This window comes from Gekko japonicus, unplaced genomic scaffold (assembly GCF_001447785.1).
Source record: "Gekko japonicus isolate JY-2015 unplaced genomic scaffold, Gekko_japonicus_V1.1 scaffold1512, whole genome shotgun sequence".
NCBI classification, from domain to species: Eukaryota; Metazoa; Chordata; class Lepidosauria; order Squamata; family Gekkonidae; genus Gekko; species Gekko japonicus.
The window spans coordinates 281,471-306,444 of NW_015160886.1; the positions used below are offsets into that span (position 1 = coordinate 281,471).

At 42.8% G+C, this 24,974-nt stretch overlaps 1 protein-coding gene across 1 annotated transcript in view; it reads right to left on the reverse strand.

Annotated features, from left to right (window-relative positions):
- Positions 1 to 978: 978 nt before the first annotated feature.
- Positions 979 to 24,974, reverse strand: part of WAPL (WAPL cohesin release factor) — a 55,233-nt gene continuing 31,237 nt past the window's right edge. The window contains exons 6-19 of the mRNA XM_015423425.1: positions 23,579 to 23,731; positions 23,212 to 23,348; positions 21,109 to 21,220; positions 16,627 to 16,851; positions 15,338 to 15,449; positions 13,211 to 13,308; positions 12,285 to 12,361; positions 9,867 to 10,042; positions 8,159 to 8,274; positions 7,029 to 7,190; positions 5,386 to 5,593; positions 4,466 to 4,554; positions 3,532 to 3,627; positions 979 to 2,721 (exon numbers count right to left, since the gene is read on the reverse strand). Coding sequence (XP_015278911.1) covers positions 2,656 to 2,721; positions 3,532 to 3,627; positions 4,466 to 4,554; positions 5,386 to 5,593; positions 7,029 to 7,190; positions 8,159 to 8,274; positions 9,867 to 10,042; positions 12,285 to 12,361; positions 13,211 to 13,308; positions 15,338 to 15,449; positions 16,627 to 16,851; positions 21,109 to 21,220; positions 23,212 to 23,348; positions 23,579 to 23,731 — 1,827 coding nt within the window. The 3' untranslated portion in view covers positions 979 to 2,655. The remainder of the gene's footprint in view (positions 2,722 to 3,531; positions 3,628 to 4,465; positions 4,555 to 5,385; positions 5,594 to 7,028; positions 7,191 to 8,158; positions 8,275 to 9,866; positions 10,043 to 12,284; positions 12,362 to 13,210; positions 13,309 to 15,337; positions 15,450 to 16,626; positions 16,852 to 21,108; positions 21,221 to 23,211; positions 23,349 to 23,578; positions 23,732 to 24,974) is intronic.

Here is a 24,974-nt window from a genome sequence, read left to right on the forward strand (position 1 = left end):
ACAGGCAGAATGGGTCTCAGTTTACGTCAAGATAGCTAGAACAATTTCGAGATAGCAGTCATACTTATTTGGTCTCAGAGACTGAGGGGTAAGTCTCCAATATCGAGGAACGAGGCTCATCAAATGTAGGTTACGTAGCGACGCACGTTATGTATTGAAAGTAGCAATTTTTATTCGAGTTAAAATTATTTACAAAAACCAAAAGACATACTTCATGAAACTGGTACAAACTATTATTCCTGCCGTTGGCTTTTGCTCCAAAGATCACAGCTGAGAAATACTGTATAAAATAAAAATAGGATTGGATTCAGAAAAGTACTCTACTGTTCTAGTTTCCAATTGCGCTTATTTACATATATTTACAGTGGAAAAAAAAGTTACTTTAAAACTTTTAAATTTGAAGGTTGGCCTCAAGTACCCCTTTTAATGCAGAACTAGATGAGGGTTTTTAATGAAGAAACACACTGCAGCTTGCTGGCTGGTGTCTCCCCCCAGCCCTCCTAAAAACAGAACAACAACACAAAAAAAGGTCTGTACGTTTCAGTGCTTGCTAATTAAAAGCGGCTCAACACAAGAGGGTAATCAATTCGCATTCAGATCTTTACCAGTGTAACAAAGAAGTATGGTTCCTGATTTCCCACCCTCCTCACTGCATCTACTTTTAATCATCCTTTGCAATTGCACACACACAAAAAAGCCTAACGAATCTATATGAAATCCAGCTTAAAAAAAATATGAAAAATCCACTGCTCTAAATTGTTAAAGACTGAATGGCAAAAATATATATCCAAGTAAATTCTGTGTTGCATCTCAAAAAAATAATTTACAGGTACAGCTTTACTCTTCCTCTCAGTTGGAAGGTCTTTCTTTCAAGGGCAAACATGGCCACAGCATCTTTTCTAAGTTACACTGGTATACTAAGTTCAGGGTTTTTAAAAAAAAGTTTCTTGAAGGTGAGAAAAGCGATGGGGGGGGGGGGGGGGGAAGCAGGACCAATATAGAATTATTTGCTTCCAATCGGTTTAACTTCCTTACAGAATTCCCAACAATCTGCATTATCAAAAATAGGAAGACATAGAAGGCAGCCACTGTATGTAAAAAAATTTACAGCTGGCACTGATACAAAAGCACAAGTTTGTAACTTTATACATGGAGAGAACACAAGATCTAAAAAGCAGGTTAGATTTTCTGTTATTTCTCCCACCTCTCATTATACACAGAAATAATATTCTTTTTTTTCTTATGGCTTCAAGTTTTACAAATTCAATGAAGTAACATGATGCAACTACCTACACAGGTAAATGTGAAAAGTGTCTGTGACGCAAAACGTCCTACGAAGTAGTTTTGTGGATATTCAAGACCAGCTTAATAAAATTCATGAGCAATTCTGTCAATCAAAACGATGAGTGCAAGAGAAGTCACAAATGTTCAAAATGTCTTAAAAACAAAAATGGATGTTTGCAGGGATTCTTTTTTTGTTTCATTTCACTAAATTCCCAACACAATCCTTTGCTGTGAACGACCCCCACACTGAACAAAATCTTCGCTATATTCAGCTATTTAAGGCTTTGTATTGTATGTATTTACCTGCGCGATACTAAAGAAGAAAGAGAAAGAGGTCTATTGGAAATGTTAATCCCCATTGGTGTTTTAGCTCCACATTTCTCCTTATAATATAACAATAATCCACGTTTCTTCTTTGAAACAAATCAAGACAGCATTTAAAAGTTTTTGCTTACTACGCAGTGTAAACTGCCCTGGCACTGCATGTTGCTTCAGACTGTCCTTTTAACAGGGCACGTTTCATGGTTACTGCATTTTTAAAAAAATAGACACAGCCACCAGCTGGGAGGGGATTTTCTTTTTCTTTTTTTCCTGCATGCTTCCTTCCAGCTATGAAGTGTTATGGTCTATTAGTTTACAGTACGTAGGCCACGACAATTTCAAAAACTGAGAAGTAGTTTCCAACAACCCAATTTTCAATCAAAACAGTATAAAAAATAAACTATCCAAGCCTCAACCTCTTTGGATTCCAACACATTTTTTTTTAAATATAGACAGTAGTTAAAATCACAAAAAAGTATTTAAAAATTTTCTTCTTTTTTTTAACGATTTTGGAATAATCCTCTGTAAAAAGCAAGAGCAAATTAAACTCAAATCGAGCAATGCTGCTGCCCAGAGCATCTTTATTAGAACATTTTTTTGATACCTCAGTAGCTAAAGCTGCCTTTGCACCTGGCTGGCATGAAAAAACAGTGGCTCAACAGTAAACAGCAGTTGCACTACCAGCAGCAAGTTCTTCCCCTTTAAAGTTGTCACAAAACAAAGCCGGAAAAAATAAGAGGGAGAGTTAAACCCTGCCAAATATATTTAAATACTGCACTGTATTATTATGAACATTGTGAAATCCTGATTTGCTTTCTTCAGATTCTCTCCCCCCCCCCCCTCATTTTTGATAGTTGCAGATTGGTGTGGTCACTGTCTTTCTGAAAATGCTGAGTGTGGGTGGTTAAGAGACCAGGTCGCCTTAAAAATCCAAACACAAAAGAGACCGGTGAATGCTCTTGTTGCGTCGTCAAGACTGTCTTGCATGACTTCCTCCTTTCTCTAAGGGGTAGCTCCAGCATCCGAGTGCCTGTTGCCGAACTGGAGAATCTAGCAATGTTCCAAGTACTCTATCACCCTAGAGATACACTTCTGGCCTGTAGTTCCAACAGCACACTAAAAATGGGGCAGGGGAGAGAAACAGGAGGAAAAACAAGAAGGGAAAGTTACCAAAATATTTCAGGATGTATTTTTCTAGCTGCTAAAGAGCCAATGCTGGTTACAGCTAAAGGATTTTTCCACGAAATGGTAACGCTAAGCGTAAACAAAGCTCTCTTTCATTTCCTGTAAGAAGCAAAGTAATCCATTTACAACTGGGTAGCCTGTATTTTATAAGGGACAAGGGCGATTTTGGCGGTAGGGTCTGAGCGGACTGTATAGGGCAGTGATGGCGAACCTTTTAGAGACCGAGTGCCCAAACTGCGACCCAAAACCCACTTATTTATTGCAAAGTGCCAGCACGGCAATTTAACCTGAATACTGAGGTTTTACCTTAGAAAAAACAACTCATATATTAACTTAAGATGATCCAGACAAAGTAAGGAAAGCAATCCCAAATGCTTTCATTTGCTTAAAATTATTTGGCAGAGAATTCGACACTTTAATGATGGTCTGGGCCTGGCTGGGGCAATGGTACACGTGCCCACAGAGAGGGATCTGAGTGCCACCTCTGGCCCCCGTGCCACCACTGGTACAGGGGTACTCCAATCTACACAAAGCAAAGGGAGGGAAGTGCCAAGCTTCCCGTCAGCCCCAGTACTGTCCCTGTTATGAACAGGAGCAAGAGTAAAAGGGAGCGGTCATCACAGAGCTTCTCCATCGCCCAGATGACAGGTACACTAGCCTCAGATCACCTGAACTGATTTAAGGTAAAATGCTTCTGAAGCCAGGCAGGAAAACCATTGTGGCCTTTTATAGATTACTTACAATAAGGTTCATGAAACTGAGGAACTTTTTGAGCATTTCCGTCATGATTGAGAAGTCCCCTTCAGGTAGGTATGTCCTCACAGTAGTGACATTGATCTGAGGAAATAAATTGTGAATGGGGAAATTTCAGAAGCTACAATAGAAGCTACTTAATACACATGATGAAGGCATTTATTTCTTCATATTTTGAACAGGATGCATCTCCCACTAAAGAAAACCCCTAACTATCTGAAAGTTCTGTGCTGTTTCGATACAACAATGCTAACTAGCCACCAAATACTGACTTAAACTTTAATTTTTTTCCAAGTCACGGTTCTTGCAAGAGGTGAAAGTAAAGCCACGGCCTTAACTGAAACACTGGGACTTTCCTCTCCTCTTTGCAGCTGCACCTAATCTTCACTCATGGAAAACAAATCTTTTATGACTAGCAACTGCACCACACTTTACAAATGAGTGGCAAGTACCTGCAAAACTGTCCACTGGGAATAACCCTCAGCATTAATTATTTCCATTTCTCTGATCTGCTATCTCTATTTCTGTCATATCTATTGACATTTATTAAAAAGTGTTCTAGAAACTTGCTTCTGTTTATAATGCAAGCATATGCAACTTTATCACTCTAAAACCTAGCTACATTATCAACAGTAAGGCAGACTCTTAAAAATCACAGAAGTCTAACTGATCATGCAATACCCAGAGCTTGGTTACCCAATAGTTTGGATAACCTCCTCCCCTCCACCAGTGAACTCTGAGATAATGTTAATCATACAGCCAGCATCTGAGAACGGAATGATTCCTGAAGCTCTTGCTACATTTTAGCACATACTTTTGAACTCTAAAATCCCAAGAAACGACTGCGTGATTTCAGGAAGATCTACTTTTCTCTTAGCAAGTCAGATCCATTTAACAGTAATGCAATTAACGGCTTTCTTACCGGACTCTCCTGGCAGAGGCAGCCCAGAAGCAATGCTGTATACGAGGCCACAATGCAGTCTTCCATGTGCTTCCCAGCATGCTGAAGAGCTGGAAACAAACAGCATTTTACACACATGTACGGACTTCAGAAAGGAACGTATCCTAAGACTAGCGTTTATTGTTTAACGCCACTTTGCTGAGTTATACCTGGAGCTGAACAAACGCTTATAAAGCACCAATGAAGAGTCCCATGACACCTTAAAAGACTAACACGTTTTAGTTATTTACTTCATTTTAATACTCCACTTCTACCTTTCCTACTGTGGTGCATCTTTTAAATCTGTTTGTGTTAAAGGTGCCACCTCTGCAGTTTTGGCTGCAACGGACTGAGACAGCTACACTTCTGAAACTTCTGTCAAACAGGCCATGTAGCTCTGATGAACTTCCACATTTACTAAAAAAAAAAAAAAATCCGCTTCAAGCACAGCCGCCATTTATGCAGAACAGCGAAACATGTTGGGGGAGGGGACAGAAAAGCAGGAGGGGAACCCCCACAGATCTAAAGAGAGAGGGATTGACAGCTACAAGAGACGGTGGCTAAAAACAGTGTTTGAGGGCACTGAAAGTTCACACAAGATTTCAGCCAGGAGAAAGGGGACCCCCCCCCCCCCAAATGAGCTACATAACAGAGAGCAGTGGTAGAGAATGACAGTTTGTCATTTTGAATAAACTTAACAGAGCATAGTTTGCTGTACTCCATAAATGTGGACGCCGTTGTCAGGAAAGAAAATGGGAGACCGTAACAGAAGAATAAGAAAACACAATGATCCTTAACTGTATTTTAGAGCACAGGATAAATGAGGCAGGGGGAAAAGTACCCCAAGAAGGCAAATTCAGGCACCTCCTCGCTGTCCCCCAGCTCTACCTGCTCACACCTACCTTTATTGAGATCAAGTTCTTCTTCGTCTTCTTCCTTCTTATCCTTCTCCTCTGCGTTCTCTGGCTTTTCCGCAGAAACCCACTGGATCTCTCCACTCGTCTCCTGCCACTCCCCGCTCTTGTCATGCTGTGCGGTGGGAGCTTCTTTAATCAGCTCATCTGTTTTACTCTCTGCCAACTGAGCAGCTCGTTCACGCTCAAGAAACAGCTAAGAGGAGGGAGAAAACCCACTCTCGTCAGTCAGGAGGAGACCAAGCACTGCATACAGTCCTTTAACTGGCACTTGGGAACATCTCAGCTGCATGTGCCCGCAACTTTGCTTTCTATTTTGCTTTCACCGTCGAACTGACATTTCATCCTGTTTCACAAACAGGCACACAGTGCTAATGCAATGCAGACCGATCCCACACACACACACACACACACACACACACACACACACACACCCGGCTTGAAATAGCCTCACAAGTATCTGGAGATCTCACATTTGGTAGCAGATCAATATGCCAGTTTCCAGCTCCAGCGCGTGTGGCGTCCAGTGATAAAGGTTATGCAACTACAGCAAAATGCAACCTCAGCAAAACGAAATGCCATGCCAATTAAAATAATTAATGAGGGGGGCCAGCAAGTACAGCCAGTTTTGGTTTAAAACCCAGATGTGAATGAGACTCCCCAAAATAATACAGAATTAGATACATTTATGGAGGGTAAGTCTATCAGTTGCTATGGGTCATGACAGTGCAAAAGAACTCTTGAGAGGAAGCGTAATTCGAGGCTGACTAGCAATCACAAAGGCACACTGAGGTTGCCAAAAGACATCCAGTGACCACTAATAAAGAATGCGTGACCAGATGGCCCTTTAATCCTTTCTGGGAGGGATACCCAATAGCTCTTATGTTCTCTTAGAAGCTTTTATCAAATTTGATGCAACCAAATTTACAGCCAAATTCCCCAATTTCACATATTTTAACAAAATTCTCATTCCTTTTCCTCTAACATTGGAGCACAACCTAAATATCACAGAAGTTGCTGATGCCAGGTGGTGCCAGAGGGGGGGAAGGAGGCAAATACCCCCCCCCCAACACACACACACAAGTAACCCCCTGCCACTGCACACTTGAAGAAAGGCATTTTTCACATTCTTAGTACGTGTTCCTGTATTTTTCTCATTCTTTCTCTCAAGATATATAAAGAATAGTTCCCTATGGGAGACAGTTGGAGCAGAGAAGTAAGCTTTGGATTGGGAAAACACTTGACAGGGACTTAGGGAATAACCTGACATTCAGCTCTCCCTAGCTTCCTCCTCCTCCTCCTCGTGGGAAGGATCTATAGCATTCCATCCCCATCATTTGGTGGGGAGGAGCCTTTCCAGGCAAACAAGGCCTGTATTCTCAAAGGCAGCAATTACCCACCCAGCCTATAACAATGGTTCATCCTCCCAAAGCTGTGGCTTGCATTTGCACTTGGCTACTAGAGTGTAATAGTGAGTGGGAAAACACACACAGGCTAGTTATTGGGCAGCTGGGGAGAAAATAGGGAGCACTTAATTTTTGTTATTGCTGCTGCTGTTGTTAAACCTTGCAACACTGCTCACTTCCTTTTTGAGGCACGTCTTTTGGATTTTTTTAAAAAATCCCACTTACCTGTACTAGAGCTTGAACAGCAGCCATTTGTTCAGATGAGTTTAAGCTATCGTTGGGTTCTCCCAAAGAAAAGGAATCAAACGAACACGACGTTTCCATATTCACGAGACAGTGTCGATTTCGTGCACTGTACTCTACCAGATTGATCAGGAGACCCAAACCCTGCAACGGAAGCAAGGCCGGAAGTATAGAGCATTTCATTACCTCAACATCAGTATTCAGAACTAAAAAGGACGAGCTGCTTAAGAATGCAACATTTTTGTTAAGAGCAAGAAGTCAAACTTTTAGGCACTTCTGGCTGTTGTACTTGTATCACCTTTGGTTTGGCAAGCTCCCAGCGTACGTACGTGATCCCTATTTTAGGCATCCTAGAACTGGAGAGCTTCAAGGCTTCTTTAAAAGAAAAAAAGAGAAAGCTTCTGACCAATGTTCCCTCTAAGCTGCAGAGTCTCACTCTGGAGCCAACTTTCCTGAGCTAAGACAAAAATGTGTGAGCCGGAGGCTAAAAAACTGTGAGCTAGCTCACACTAACTCAGCTTAGAGGGAACACTGCTTCTGACCTGTTTATATTAAGGTACAATGATACTGGTCTCATACCTCAAATTTCATTGTAGGTGAAATTCTGCAGCTGTAGATCAGCTGGGGGGGGGGAGGGTGTCACGTCGGCTGAACTCCACAGAACTGCCAGTCTAGACTATTCAGATGGCACAGTCAAATCGAAACACGCTTACACATTTCTTTACCACTTATCTCACAGCTTTTTTTTTTAAAAAAAGTAAAGCTTCTATCATCAATACAATGAAGACCAGTATTTTGTTAAAGAAGCTGTTGTTTCCCTGGAATTTCTTTTTTAAAGTGGCAGAAGAGCCACTTCAGCTGGAGAAAGGCTCTTTCGGGTTGCAGAAAGCCACAAATTTTGCTGAGCCAAATGGTAGGAGACCAGCCAAGAGCTCCATCGAAGTGCATTTCCATCACTAAGTACCACTGAACTTAATGGGCATTTAGGAAATGCATTTAGGACGGCAATTGATCTCGTTAAATGTGATGTGCTGAAGTGATACAAGACAGAGTGTTTAAAATGGCCTTAGATTTCCTACAGGCACTTATTTTATAAAGAATTTCTCTCTTACCAGAACCCGAATATCGAATCTCTGCTCTTGAGGTAGGAACTTTGGAACCTGAAGCACACAATCCAGAGCCGTGCTGATAAGACCGTCTTGCTCGCCTGTCTTAGTGCTACCCCACTCTGCAAATATTTAAGACACAACGGCTGAATGGAAACTTCACTCAGTGGGCAACATTCTCATTGAAGACTGAAAAACGGATCCCCAATTACCCCCTCCAAGTCCCACAGAACCACAAGTAACGAGGCTCTAACCCAAGGCCCCAAAAGGGGGAGGGGGACTTAACCCTGAAACCTGGAATCCAGAACCTAAAAAGGTAAGTCAAACAGAATAGAGGGCCAACAATAAAAACTTAATGTATATAGTATAAAAAGATACGTGTATTTATTTAACAAAGAATTAAAAAGCATATAAGGGCCCAATCACACCTCATGTAAAAATGCCAAAGAATTGTTTTTCTGGTCCATCCTGTATCTATGTTACATGATTGTATGATTGTATTGTGCTATGATACAAGCCAACATGCTCCTCATCATGTTTGACCTCTGAAGAAGGCCTATACAGGCCGAAACCCGTCAAGTCAAGTCCATTGGCCTTTATGTGCTAAATTTTGGCATTTTTACATGAGGTGTGATTGGGCCCTTATATGCTTTTTAATTCTTTGTTAATTAATACATGTATCTTTTCATACTATATAATTAAGTTTTTATTGTTGGCCCTCTAGTCTGTTTGACTTACCTTTTTAGGTAAGTTCTCTAACCCAAGGCCAACAACCAGATTCTTCCAGCTCCTAACAAAATATAACTGAAATGACTAACGTCTCAAATTTAATTCTCCCTTGAAGCCAAAAAGCACTTGGTTTTGCCACTTCTTTCTTCCGTCCATACCTAACTCACCACATTAACCCAAAGATCAGCCTGCCGTACAGATTTATTTTTAGTGTTTCACTTGGGCAGCCCCTCCCGCCAACATACACCCACTAACTCCACTGTGAGAAGCACAAAGCCTTACTCTTCCACTCTGGCCTAGAAGCATTTCAACAAGTCGCTAGGAACTATTCTTTGTCTAAGCCAACTTGGGCATGCAGGAACTCATTCCACACTTCAGTATGTCCGAGAATTAGTGTCTGTACAGCATGTTTTCTGTGTGCCAGGAGCTCTTTGCCTGTGTGTGGGGTTTTTTAAACTCAAATTCCCACATTCATTTTGAAAACGATCTGACCCAAGAGAGCTGTACCACTGGCGTGGTATGAACAAACGGATCAGCACACAGGTAAGAGGGTGAAGCTTCTGAATGATAGCTGCTATATCCAGCGCTGATACACGTGAACCTACAGTGTGACATCTTATGTTCCTGCCATTTCCCTGTCTGTGTCTATCTTGTAGTTCTGTAAGTGTCTCTTTGTGGGGGGGAGCACACAGGTCTGAGTCTCACTTGTACAAACCACTTTTGGAGACAGCTGCCTGATAACTGGGGATACGGGTAGAAATGTAAATAATGCATTTATTTCCTGAATGATGATTCCCTGCCACTTTAAAGTCCACAGCAATGTTTTGTTGGGCCAACAATAGATAGCCATCTTATTGTACTTCTCGTTACACAGCCACACCTAACCTGAGTGACAATACGGGAATGCCTTTCTCTAGCTATCAAGGAGAATAATCCATCTAGCCGGCTTATACTTTAAGTCTGCAAACATGGGAGAGTTACTTACCATTATCGTTTGTTAAATTGAGTAAGACGCCAATGATGGCTCTCATACAGTCTTCCACTGCCTTACCCACGTGGTTTGTTACATTCTGGTGAGGCAGCGGCTTACTGTCTGGCAAAAAGATGGTGTCTTCAGCACGGTTGTATCTCTGGATCAGTTCCTCGCAATGCTGCAGTGCTCTAAAGGTGAAAAAAATGCCAAGGACACATAAAGTAAGCGCTTTCCAGATTACAGTGAGTGAAATTCCAAGCAGCCACAAAATCTCACTCAAATGCTGAGCAGCGAGTTAAGTTTGTATCTGTTATACTGGGTTATAACTATGGTGAAAGGTATGGCAATGAATAAATGTTAGAACCCTTATCAATAGGCACCGTCCCCACCACTGTTTCCTTTGAAAGTGTCATCATATATAGTTTTACTGGAACAGTTCCAGGGTGTGCTTTAGACTCAGAAGGACTTTGAGGCTACTGAAAAATGCGGTCCATCTTGTGTGCCCAATCTACTGTGTGGATTTGCATCACAAAACTGAACCAATGGGGCAGTGTGCTCTCTTCTGCAAAAACCTGCTGCCGGACAATCACACACCAGCAGATAACTGCTTACAAGTGCGGGACCTGTGAGGGGAAATCTGACCCGCCAGTGGTTCTCCTCCCTAAGTCATTGCTACTTTCCCTCCTCCCCTCCCCCTCGCAGCCCCCAGAGTGTCTCCCCTTTCCCTGCTTCCTGACTTCCACCTTACCTTTTCTCCGTTTCCCTCCTTCATCTGCCGCTTCCTCCCCTTGTTCTCACCTTTCCACTGCTTCCTCTGCAGCCTTCATCTCCCCTCTTTTGCTCGACTTTTCTTTCTCCCCTCTCTCCATTTTGACTTTGCTTCCTTCTCATCTTTCCACCCCCACAACTCACCTCAGGTTTCAAAATGAAACCGCGGCGGCCATGTTGAACCGCCTTGGCCGCCACAGATTTATCTGCAGAGGCCCAGGCATTCCCAAGCAGCTCACAAATTCACTTGAGATAATTTTGTCATTTTAGAACTACTGTAACTTATCCCTTCTCTCCTTTTTTAAAAAAAAACCTGAAGATTTTTTTGCCAACTTGGGGATTCAGCATGGTGAGGTTAAAGACTTGGGAGTGGCATATGGGCATCAGCACAAGAGACATGGAGGGGGCATAAATGAGACCCCCCCTCAGTGATACAAGCTCTGCCATGTGGGCATGCTCCCTGTCCCCAGACACTCTTAAATCTGTGTCTTCACCGAACGTTACATACAGATTAAATGTTCCTCCTTAAGCTTTCCTCCTTAAGAACATAAACATAAGAGAACACACGAGGAGCCAATGTTGGATCAGGCCAATGGCCCATCTAGTCCAACACTCTGTCACATGGTGGCCAAAAATAGCAAGTGCCCTCAGGAGGTCCAGCAGTGGGGCCAGGACACTAGGAGCCCTCCCGCTGCTGCCCCCCCCCAAGCACCAAGAATACAGAGCATCACTTGCCCCAGCCTGAGAGTTCCTATCTATACCTTGTGTCTAATAGCCACTGATGGACCTCTGCTCCATATGTTTATCCAATTCCCTCTTGAAGCCGCCCATGCTTGTAGCCGCCGCCACCTCCTGTGGCAGTGAATTCCATGTATTAATCACTCTTTGGGTGAAGAAGTACTTCCTTTTATCCATTGCAAGAAATTGCAAGTAGATAAATAGGTACCACTTCGGTGGGAAGGTAACAGCGTTCCGTGCGCCCTGGTGTTTAGTCATGCACGGCCACATGACCACGGAAACGTCTTCGGACAGCGCTGGCTCTTCGGTTTTGAAACGGAGATGAGCACCGCAACCCTAGAGTTGGATTCGACTGGCTTTCGAGCAAGGGAACCTTTACCTTTACCTAATCATGGACTATAGCAACTTAAATAAAGCATATGCTATACTTGGCCCATCTAAGCAGTCTTAATGGACGTAATGCAAAGGAAATGCATGAACTCAGCATTTTCCCATAGTTCTCCTCAACAGAACCCATAATTTATATTTGAACTCCGTTGATATTACAAAGCAGTATGTGCATTCATGTGGGGTACTGATACTCTATTTCTATTCTTGCTTAAAGACTCAGTTTTTCTTCAAAACTACTTCCATGCATGCAATCTTGCAAGCTCTGTGCGAAGAACAAGTAGAAGAAACAGCTTTCCAAAACATGGGTACACATATATATTTGCCCTTCTTGGTTGCAAGACATTTACATTAGAAATAGAACTACCGGTCAAAGTTACTGTCACCTATTATAACACCCAACACATAAACAAGTCATACTAAGAACAGATATAATTAGTTTCCCACCAGGTTGGAATGCTAATTGGTAATACACATGCATGCGCACGAAAGAAAAATGCATACTGTAATGTGTAATAAACACTCATAAGAACTTACTTGGCTGAGGAGACTATGAGCTGTGAATCCTTATATGCTATCAAGTAACTTTGATTCTCTGGATTATTAACTGTTACCTAAAGAAAAAAAATCACACACAATCAAAGAATCTACTTTTTGCTGTGGGAACTAGATTCCACCGTAATTAGATAATTCATTTAATAAAATGGATGTAACTTGTATTTCTCAACCCTCAAGCAACATTGCACTTTACATTTTCACTGCATGCCAAGTAACATAAAATTCTCAGAAACCTTCTAGAGCTACAAGTCTTATTCCTCATTCCATGCTGAAATAATAGTTAGAACTCTTATCTATTTGAAAGATCATCTGAGCTACTGGCACCTTTACAGGCTACTGTCTTTAATGAGGCCATTATAAGATGCTAAGCACAGCCACCATCTTTTCTGTATTACCCACTTAAACACAACAGTAGTGCAAAGTTATTGCATTTAGACATCAATAAAGAAAATGGGGAGCAGCAACTGTATACGACAGGACTGACGCAAAAATCGCTCTCAGGATGCAATCTCATGCACTTGTATTTGGAGTGAGCCCAGTGAATACACGGGGTTACTTCTAAATGAACTTCCACAGAGCTGAGCTATAAGTTTTGATAAGGTGAACATACGCTATTTTTGATGTGCTCCTTGAAAAGCACAGTAAATTCAAGGAAGCCATAGCACCCCTGCCCCCACCTGGTCCCAGGTGGACAACTTTAAGACGTCTGCTTAGTGAGCTATAGAAGGGCCATTCCCAGTTTGCTCAAAAGACATAAGCTGAAAGAATGGTACAGTTTTCTGCCTGCTAAAGCCAACTAACATGGATTGTACTAGAATTACAGAGGATTACATGAAATGCCCTGAAGCTCAAACTTTCCTGCTCACTGATACCACCACCCAACAAACCCAGGTTTTTATACTTACGCTTTCTAAAACCCGTAAACATCTTTCTGCTCCCCATAACGAAGCAACCAATTTCTCTTCATTTTCATCACTGCTTAAGTGATCCACACATTCTTTAACTAAGAAGCAGAGGATGTACATTATTACAGACTGTTAACATGGCTTTCAAAAACTGCACACAATTGAGATGTTTGGGCATTTATCAATTTGCTTGAAGCCAAACTGTCACACCAAAGGGCAACAGACACTTTAAAGCCATATTATATTACGTTTCTCAGCACTCCCATCAATATAACCTAGAAAGAGTTACACACTGAGGCACCCTGAGCCACCAGTTTACAAAAGAAAAACAACCTTACCTGGTGACATCACTCACTCCAGTCACTACCCACCAATCATGGCCGCTGCAGGAGATTCCACCCCCCCCCCCCATTTGCTGTGTGTGAAAGCCACAAATGAACACTGACTCTGTGATGATACCACAGGACATAGTCCACACACATTCTCACGTGCACTGCATCCGGCGTGCTTCCTTAAGTGACAGGGTGCCCACCCCATTCAAATCCCTACAGACAGCAGCAGCCTTGACAGGAAGAAGCCAGTGCCAATATGGCTGCTGCTTCTACGTATGTCTCAAGAAGCAACAAGTCCACAATTAAGAGATTCCCAAATGAGTTCCTTGACACAAGAGTAGCAAATCTAGAATGTTCTCCGTCCAAAAACAGTATTTAAAAAACCCATTCCACGGGCACTTTTTTCTGCTCCTGCCACCACGGTATCATTAGCCTGTCTGTCTCCTTGGACAAGTAGTTAAGGAGTGCAGCGCTCCTTTCATCAGGCTCTTCCAGTCAGAGGGAACACCAAAAAGGCCCAACATATAGGGCAGTTCCAGAAAGAATGAATTAAGATTTTAAAAATCTGCAATGCAGCTATTAAGAGGAAAACCTTTCATTTCTGGTTTTTGGTCTCTACCAAAGACAACTAACCATCACAGTTTATGTTCTTGAATACACAGTTTTCTTTTCCAAGAGCTGCATTTTAAGCGGCTATAGTCTTGTGTTGATGGTTTTGCATTGTTTACAAAACCAAACAAAGGTTTAGTGGAAAAGAGGGCCAATATTAAAACCTATTCATAAAAAGAAGTACATGTATTTATTAATAATATCAAGTTAAAACATATATAGGGGCCCAATTACAGCCAATATACATAAACCATAATCATAACCAGGGCTAAAAAAATGACCTGACGCGTTTCGGCCGGATCGGCCTTCCTCAGAGGTCATACAAGTGTGGCTAGATGGTAAATAGTTACACTGCTGGTTACTTGTAATTACTGTGGCAACACAATCTAAGAAGGTTATTTGTGGACCATAGGTTGATTTTATATCTACTGGGCTAGTGATTGCACTAAAAAGATTGTATGCGCATATTCACTTTGTGCCTGGGAATGTTTTTACTGAACAATTTCCTTTATGGTCCTAATTGAAATTATATTTTGTATACATTTTTGATTGTGTTTTATGAGTGTAACTATTTACCATCTAGCCACACTTGTATGACCTCTGAGGAAGGCCGATCCGGCCGAAACGCGTCAGGTCATTTTTTTAGCCCTGGTTATGATTATGGTTTATGTATATTGGCTGTAATTGGGCCCCTATATATGTTTTAACTTGATATTATTAATAAATACATGTACTTCTTTTTATGAATAGGTTTTAATATTGGCCTTCTTTTCCACTAAACCTTTGTTTGGTTTTGGATTTCTTTGTTAGGTTTAGTTTTCTTTCCCTTTTTTGTCCCTGTTTGCATTGTTTACAAACCATACCTGGACCTACCCTTCCATCCCTCCCCAAAAAATTACCCAGAATCTTTTGAGTTGTATCGTGATTTTAGATGGCCAAATTACTGTAACCCTTCAAGGAGCCAAGTTTAGAAAATACATAAAGAAAATAAAAACCTGAAAAACAAAACTACAACAGCCCATACTGTATCTGGTTTGTTTCTTTGTTTACATACACAAAGACATACCTGCACAAGGTATATAAAAAATTGTATGTGTGAATGCTAATCCAAGGAACAATGCTTTTCTACCATGTTCTTAAAAATTTATCTTCACATTTTATTTCCCGATGACGACAGAGCGCGTACCTTTATCTACAATATGATCAAGACCGCCAAGAAGCCGCAACTCTTCTTTAAACCAGTCCCCTGCCCGCTTTGATGTGAGAGAGAGCAAAGTCTCCATTGCCAGATGCCCAGTCTAGAAGAACACACAAACGCACAGAAAATTAATTTGTGAGTTGGAGCAATGCCCAACTGATTACTTTCAGCATTGATACTGTACCCTCTACCTTAATTATACGAAGCTAACAAGGTACAAGCTGTGGAGCCATGAAAACACTTTTAACCTCTGTATTTCCCAGACCATTACTGCAGCTTAAGCAAGCGTTGCTAAAATATTATCCTGTTTCCTGCCAATATTATGCTATTTCCTGAAAAGAATCCACTCATCCTCACAATGAAAATGCATGTAATGTAAGCTTGCACCTTTCTGTGATGTTTTGTTTTTCCCAGTTCAGGACTACACAACCACTGCTGCAGGATCCTACACTTAGCCGACACTTAATGTTTTTGAGACTTGCAGTACAATCCCAAGCTGTGTTACACTATTCTAAATCAGTTTAAGTCAATGGGCCTAGGAGGGTGTAAACTGTTTAGGACTGATCGGTTGTCCATGTTTGGCAGGAAAAGGAGCAAAATGGAAGTTCTGGTGTGGCCTTGTCCACCCCATTCAGAACTACAGCACTGCCAAGTTGTGCAGAAAACAAGTACGAAGCTACCTCATGACAGTATATACTAGAAAACAGTATATACTAGAATAGTATATAGAATAGTATATAGAACAGTATATACTACTATTGCCTTTACTTCAACAGAGCTACACATTAAACAGCCTCCTCCACTGTGAATATACTGCATGGCAGATGAATACATAACATGCAATTAAAATGCTGGTATTATGTAATTACACGTTTTGCCTCCCAGTGTGCCTCGAGACAGTACAAAGTTCACAAAAATCATCAGTGCTTAATTACAAAATATGGGGATTCAGTGAGTTTACTAGAACAAGCTACTCCTTCTGCGTCAGTCACTACGCACCAATAAACATGGAGCTGAAAATGCTATTTAACAAGTTCAGCACTCTTGATCTGCTCCTGCTATAGAAATTTTAGAAGATGCAAGGAGCAAAGACTATAAACAGCAACCGTACAGAAAGTGGCCATTCTGTTCAGAATGGGACTCTTTTTCCCTTATACTTCATAGATGCTACCTAAAAAGGTAATTTTTAAAAAAAGTTTCAGTTACCAAATAGCAGCCGCATGTCTTACCACTTTCACCAGCACTTAAGAATAGTAAGTAAAAGTCACATGGCCCACCGTTATATTTTCCAGATCAAGGTGCTTATTGTGAACAGTTTCACAGAGTCTTCGGATTTTCTCCTTGATCTTGTTCATATCCTTTTCGTTGAGCAACTTTGAGGAAGAGTCTTGCTCTAGCTCCAAAAGCCGAATCATTAAGTCTAAGCTGGCTCTATCTAGGTCCATGTTCAAGCGATCTCTGCTCAAGATATACATTAAAGCTGCTGTACAAAGCGATAGGTTCTTCAATAGAAAGAGAAACAAGATAATTAATATTCTCCTTTTCATTAATCAAACCAACAATTTTTATTATATGTGTGTGTATAGCAAACATTCCTCACAAAATGTACACATATTTAATTATTTGTGCATTAATAAAACATTAGACATTACATACACTGTAAACATAAATACTGTACAAAATACATACAGAGTACAAACAAACCTATGAAACCGAACAGCAAAAAATGGTTGAAAGAGATGAACCAAACAGAAAACATTTGGTCATCCCAATTTTTTTGTCAGCTGGAGGATTTACTTCATCCGGAAGTCCCAGTTGTGTCTCTGCAACTTAACTTAGAAGTTAGTCCCACTGATATTTACGAGATTAACTTCCAAGGTAAGCATACTGAAGACTGTAGCGACACAGTCCAAAACAAGTTCGCCTATGGCAAAATGTAATAAAAATAAAAGTCATGTTGTGACAGAACAAGGGAGGCAGTTCAAATCACACTGAGAGCCACTTTTGTTTTCTTAGTAATTTAAGGCAAGCACATCACTAAGTAGATCAAGGTGGGCAGCCGTGTTGGTCTGAAGCAATAGAAGGAAGCTAGAGTCCAATGGCACCTTTAAGAGCAACAAAGTTTTGTTCAAAATGTGAGCTTTTGTGTGCATGCACACTTCATCAGATGATGAAATGGAATTACATATCATAGTTGTGTATATAGGTGGCCTGTTAAATTAGCATGCAAAACAGTGAGAATATTTTTTTAAACAAATCAAAAGAATGACAAACTGGTTTCTAGTTATATGCCCTTGTGCGCCTTCGGCTCTGGGTTTAGAATGTTTTAGCCCACTCAGCCTTGGCGAAGTTGACAGATTGCTCATATCTGTGTGCCCAACCACATGCGACCTTGATCCATGCACCTCCTGGCTCATTAAAGCGGGCCACGAGGGGTTTCGAGGTGCCCTGCGGGAGATTATTCACAAATCCCTCTTGTAGGGACGGTTCCCTGAAGCACTCAAGGAGGCGATGGTCCGCCCCCTCTTTAAAAAGCCATCTTTGGACCCGACCGAATTGGCCAACTATCGGCTGGTATCCAATTTGCCCTATTTGGGCAAACTTATAGAAAGGGCGGTGGCGTTAGAGTTACAGGGCTTTCTAGAGGATGCTTCGGTCCTAGATCCCTTTCAGTCTGGCTTTCGCCCAGGTCATGGGATGGAGACGGCATTGGTCGCCCTGACTGACGACCTCCGTAGGCATCTGGACCGAGGTGGTGTGGTGGCATTTCTGTTGTTAGATCTGTCAGCCACGTTTGATACGGTTGACCATCAGCTGCTGGCCCACTGCCTCGCTGACGTGGGGATTCAGGGGCTTGCCCTTCAATGGTTTGCCTTGTTCCTGCAACGTCGGGGACAAAGGGTGGCGATAGGGGACCAGCAGTCCTGGAGGCACCCTCTTGAGTGTGGGGTGCTTCAGGGGGCGGTACTGTCCCCGATGTTATTTAACATCTATATGTGCCCCCTTGCCCAGATTGCCAGGGGGTTGGGGCTTGGGTGTCATCAATATGCTGATGACACCCAGCTCTATCTGATGCTGGGAAGCAGGTCGAATTCTGACCCAGATGACCTTCATCGGGCATTGCAAGCTGTTGCTGGTTGGCTCAGACTGAGTCGGTTGAAACTCAACCCAGCGAAGATGGAGGTCCTGGGCCTAGGTCGGGTCGGGGCTCCCTCTCCCGGCCTTCAATGGGACGCCGTTGGTGCTGGTGTCGAGGGTTAGGAGCTTGGGAGTGCTCCTGGATTTCTCTTTAACGATGGAGGCCCAGGTGGCAGCCACTGCCAAGTCAGCCTTTTACCATCTTTGGCTGGCACGGCAGTTGGTTCCTTTCCTTGATCGCGAGGACTTGGTCACAGTGATCCATGCGACGGTCACCTCGAGGTTGGACTACTGTAATGCTCTCTACATGGGGCTGCCTCTGTCGCAAATCCGGAAGCTGCAGCTAGTGCAGAATGCGGCAGCCAGGCTGTTGATGGGTCTCACTAGGTGGGACCACATCCAGCCGGTGCTGAAGGTGCTGCACTGGCTGCCTATAGCGTACCAGATTCGCTTTAAAGTGTTGATTCTTACCTATAAATCCCTTGATGGCCAGGGTCCAGCTTACCTAAGGGACCGCCTTTCCCCATATGTTCCCCCAAGAGCACTACGGTCAGGGGCGTAACACCTATTGGTTGTTCCAGGCCCCAAGGACATCAAGTTGGCTGCAACCAGGGCCAGGGCTTTCTCGGTGGCAACTCCTATCTGGTGGAACTAGCTCCCAGGGGAGATCCGGGCCCTGCGGGACCTTGCGCAGTTCCGCAGGGCCTGCAAGACGGAGCTCTTCCGCCGGGCTTTTGCACAGAAGCCGCCGCCGCCACTGTACCACCACCAAGCTGCCATCTTTGACGGTGGATTCGATCTGGATGTGAGTGGGCCCTGGGAAGACGACCAGATGACCTGAAGAACTGGCCATGAAGGGACGATAGTAGTATTATCCGGAACTTCTGCTGACGGGTTAGGCTGGTCAACGGAACCCCATCTTGGACTGATAAGAGTTAATATCTAGAGCACCTGCACTTTGTTGGGATGGATTGTTTTATTCTGTTTTTAGCTGTAAAATAATGGCATATGCCTCTTCTGTTCGCCACCCTGAGCCCGTTTGGGGAGGGCGGGATATAAATTGAATTAATTAATTAATTAATTAATAATCTGTTTCAGTTCACTGGGGGGGGGGGCGACAACATAGGTAATAAATACATTAGAACTGGAGACTGATGTGTCCTAATTTGTGAGAATCTCACAGTTGAACCGAAACAGATTATAACCAGAAACCAGCTTGTCATTCTTTTAATCTGTTTTTTAAAAATATTTTCACTATTTTGCATGCTAATTTAACAAGCTAATTTAACATATAAACTATGATAGGTAATTCCATGTTGTCATCTGACGGAGTGTGCATGCACACGAAAGCTCACATCTTGAATAAGACTTTGTTGGTCTTAGAGGTGTCACTGGACTCTAATTTACATCACTAAGTAAACCACTATATGCATTTTAATCCATCCAATCATCCTCCGTATCTCCTCTCTGCTCCCACATTTTTGAACCGGTCCAGCTCCTTTTCTCTCTTTATTCCCTAGCATTATCTTGTCTTCACAATTCCACAGCACAGACAGTTCTTGCTTCTTTCTCTGCACCAAAGGTGCACATCCGTCCTTTACCCCCCTTTCACATGGCCCTACTCACATATCTTTGCATTTCCATTTCTCGGTTTGATTCACTTCCTCTCTCTGCAGCTCGCGTTGCCATCTCTTCTCTCTTTTCACCTCACAGGTCTCTCTGCACTTCCACCAGTCGCTTCTTACTTTCCCCCCCTTACTACGGTTTCTTATCGCCTCCCCTACCCCCTCACCTTTATCTCTTCTCCTCCCCACCAAGTTCAGTGGCAACAGCACTGAAAAACAGCACTCCCCAGAAAAACATATACTGAGTGATACTTGCAGAAGGATTTTGTAGTGGTTGGCTACAACAGGCCAGAACGAACAGCACCAACCACCTCTGAGCCGAGGGAGGAGGGGAACAATTTAAGGCGGGTATCACCTCCATCCCTTCCCTCCTGCCACTGTGATATTCATAAATGTGGGGAAACCACTACAAACAAACAATGGGGCCCCAATCAGCCCGGAAGAGGGGCACATCTACTTTCAGCTTTTTGCATTCTTAATTAAAATGTAAAACACTGAACTAGAAATATGAAACACTTACCACCACCATCTCAGTAAAATACATTCTCACTCCACCATTCTGACCGGGCAAATCCCGGGGTGTACAGGCACAGTCAGTGTTCGTGCCTGGCTGACTAAGCCACAGACAAAAATAGGGGAACCAGAGCCGTAAGTACCTTCGTAACAGGGCACTGCAGGAATCAGATATGCAAGTGTATTCTTCTCAAGTGATGGCAGGAGGTCAGGCCACCACTCATCAATTTTCAACTAGTTTAATCTAGGACTGCTTTATGTTGCTGTACCAGTAAAATGTGCAGGGAACGAAGACGACAACAATCCTCAAGAGAGAGTAGCCTGATCACCAGAACAGTAAGGATAGTGAAACGGTACACAAACCAGGCCAAAGCAAACATAATTTCAGTCTGTAGGTCATAATCCAATAAATGTTTTTGTTCCAAGACCTCTCTATGTAACGCAGTTTTGAAAAATGACATTCAGTGCCTAAGACGTGCATACCTGGTGATGCTGTGAGTCATCCAGTGTTTTGAAGACCATAGCTACCATTCCATGTGCTCTCAAATGCATTCGGAAACTGGGCATGGCGCACTTGGTCGCCAGGCTGATAACACTGACAAAAGGGGGGGGGGGGGAGAAGAGAATAAGCCATAGTGTATTTCACAATATGACTATCACAGACAAAGGCTGTTTAACTTCATATGTACATAAAAACTAAGCTTTGCATTTGCAGCCTAGGATTTGTCCTTTCTGTTTTCGAAGTTATCGTGTCACCACCTCAAACTACACAACAATCTGTTTGGAGGTTATACACTGACAGAGTCACTTTTTATTCATGTTAACTGTAAAGGGGTTACCAAACAGAATCAGGATGGTTAAGAAATGATAAATGCACTAATTAAGGAACCGTGATGTGACAGATTCTCTTTTTAAAAAGTATGAACACTTATCGCATAGTTCCTTTTGTATATATTGCAGGAAGGTCTGTTTTTGGACCAATTTGACTATAACAATATTACTGTATTTTACAGTTATTTTCCATGACAGAGAACAATCTGATCCTTTCATGTGCATGAGCCACATGTTTATCAATTAAAACATCATTTTTATTTTACAAGCACATCCTTAATATCTGCTGAACAACTCTGCTCTTATTAGCTAGGCTTCATCTTTGGAACTAACTAACTTTGGAGGAATGTTGATAACCGAGATCACAAACATTAAAGAAGCAGTTTAAATCTTGTCTTCCCTGGATGGGAAGGAACAGAATTTAGAGGTCTGAACCCTCATGATTTTATCCTGTTGCTTCTCACCTATTTTGATGGCAAAAATCAGGGCCACTGAAGTGCCCATCCCTTAATCTTTCACAAGGCGAGATACATTGCGATGATATAATGGTTCTTTGGGAAAACAAACTCTCCCCGCCCAATTAAACAAAATAACCCAATCTTGCCAATAAATTCTACCTGGCTCTTATTAGTAGCCAGTTTGGAAAAGAACCCCTACGGTTCTTTATGGTAGGTTTGCAAGGGGCTTTCAGGATAAAGTTTCACTTTATCTTTCATTTAGTTTAAGACAGGGCAGTTGATGCAGGCCTCAGAGAAAGTGTCCAACTGTCTTTCATTTTGGATGGTTTCATCACTGTGAGTTATGAAGTCACTAGGAAGAAGGCCCGTTGCGGAGACAAATGCAACGAGCTCTAGCTGGGCCGCCGCCTGCCAGCCCGCCCCTCGGAAGAAGAAGGGGCGGTGGCTGCCTCGTCCACTGGGTGCAGCGGTGGATAGAGCACAGCTGCTCTGCTGGCACCTGTGTCCCAGCTCCCACCGCTGGGGTCAGAGAGGAGGAGGGTCTTGGTACGGCAGCTGGCCCCCATCAGGGAGACCTCTTGGTGTGGTGGCGGCAGGGCACAGCACAGAGCAGTGTCAGAGCTGCCTCAGCTGGGCCGGATGGTGACGACAGGGCTGCCGGCAGAGGGGCGAGCCTCTTGCCGCAGCAGCAGCAGTCGCCGCCCTGCCCCCACCTCGACCGTGGCATTTCGGAACGTGTGTGGGCTCTTGCGACTCTTCTCCGCCTGTCCCGCGGGCCGGCTCGGCACCTCTGTGGGCGGGATGGAGGCAAGGGAGCTAGCCAATGCAGCCGGGGGATCGTTCAGACTGGCAGGTACAAGAGCAAAAGGCTGCGGGAGCGTGTGCAGGAGGGACATCTTGGATTCAAGTCACTATGATTAGTTAAGGACAGTAAAGAGATGCTGGAAGGGTTATTTCAAAGTATTTATCAATGCTCCCTTGGTGAAGGAAAGGATTCTAACTTCAAAATAAAGTGGCACTGATCAATCATGAGGTGGGGGGTCCAAGTGTCTGCTGACGAATCCTCCAGCTAGTAACCAACGTCAAACATCCCCTTCTTAGAAACAGTGGTTTCTCTGTATTAAGTTGCAAAGAAAATAAAATTTGCAAGTGACCTATCCATTCATTCGGCACATGAATAGACACAGTTCTGTACTCCCCTCCTAATGGTGCAACGTTTTCAAATCCACATGCACTGAATATCTGTAAACAGTTAAGTGTGCTATGGAATTGCTATTCCGTATTTGAAGAATCTTACCTAAGGCAACGTGTGTTTAGGGGCTGATTGCTCTTCAGTCCGCTTAACAAGTATTCAATATCATCTGTGAACTCTTGGTTTTCGCCAAATTCCACGACATCATTGAAGTGCTTGACATGTTGAACAACCGTGTATAACTGGAAGACATTTGTTTAAAGCTCGGTATTAATGTATTAGCCCACATTTTAAACAAACAGCTTTTCCTTGTAGCATCAAAAATTCATCAACTTTACTTGGGAGACCAAAGATCTACTTTTTAAAAAGGGATTTGTCTTTACTCTGACACTAGTTCTGCTTTCAGTTTACATTACTGAATAAGGCCTTCCCATCAAATACATTTTGGTGAAATGGTAAGTATTCCACTTACTTCTTTGTCTTCTTTCCTACATTTCAAGGCAGTTACTATCTCTTGATAGGGCTGAGTAGGTAATGTCACCGTTTTTATCACTTTGGGAGGTGGTGCAGGAGCTTTAAATACACCATCATCTTTATGAATTGCCTCCTTTGAAGATAGCCTTACCTATTGATAAAAAGTGCTACAGTGGGTAGATGTTTACGCATTACGCACCAAATAAAGAACAGAACATTTCATGCGCAGATCGCACTCAGCCTGGAGACTTTCAGAGGCACAGCCTCAGCTCCTCGAAGGTGAAAATTAGATGTCACTGCACTTTGTACATCATAATCATTAAACATCAGGTGTCTTAGATTTACTGTTTTTAAAGGGCCCCAAGCGAAAAGTACTGTAAAACTCTCCCAGTTCAGCTTAAGAATGAAAATTGAGACTAATGGGACCATTATTCAGTTTCAAAAACCATTTTAAAACACCCGCAACTGTTAGCTACCCTCCACTTTTATTTCCTAGAAGCTCCATCCGTGCCAAGATTGTCATAGAATCGTCCTCCAGAATATTCTTTCCCTGAAAGCAATTCTACCTTTCTATTACAGCCAAGAAAAAAAAGAATTCTGCTGACCATTCTCAGCTCTAAGAACATAAGAACGTAAGAGATGCCAATGTTGGATCAGGCCAAAGGCGCATCCAGTCCAACACTCTGTGTCACAGTGGCCAGAACTACCAGGTGCCATCAGGAGGTCCACCAGTGGGGCCAGGACAGTAAAAGCCCTCCCACTGTTGACCCCCCCAAGCACCAAGACAGAGCATCACTTGCCCCAGAGCCCCTATCTATACCTTGTGGCAAATAGCCACTGATGGACCTCTGCTCCATATGCTTATCTAATTCCCTTTTGAAGCTGTCCATGCTTGTAGCCGCCACCACTTCCTGTGGCAGTGAATTCCATGTGTTAATCACTCTTTGGGTGAAGAAGGACTTCCTTTTATCCATTCTAACCCGACCGCTCAGTAATTTCATGGAGTGCCCACGAGTTCTTGTATTGTGAGAAAGGGAGAAAAGTACCTCTTTCTGTTTTGGTCTCCACATGAAACAACATAACCAACGCAGGCACTGGGATGTATAGAAAGATACAATCAAGGATTTAGGTGCATAACCAAGTACAGATGAATGGCAATGCACACCCCCAAACACACAACCGTAATAGCCAATCGACAACATTACTTCTGCAATCTGGGGAAGCCTTCCCTGAAACAACTTCAAGCCTCATACTAGCCCGAGAAAAAATGAACAAAATCTGTCATACTAAACCATGATACAACCAAGAGTGCAACCTGAATACTTAATATCTGAAATACTGCTCATGACGTTTTCTCCTGCAACCTGCAGACGTATCTATAACTATTTCTACTG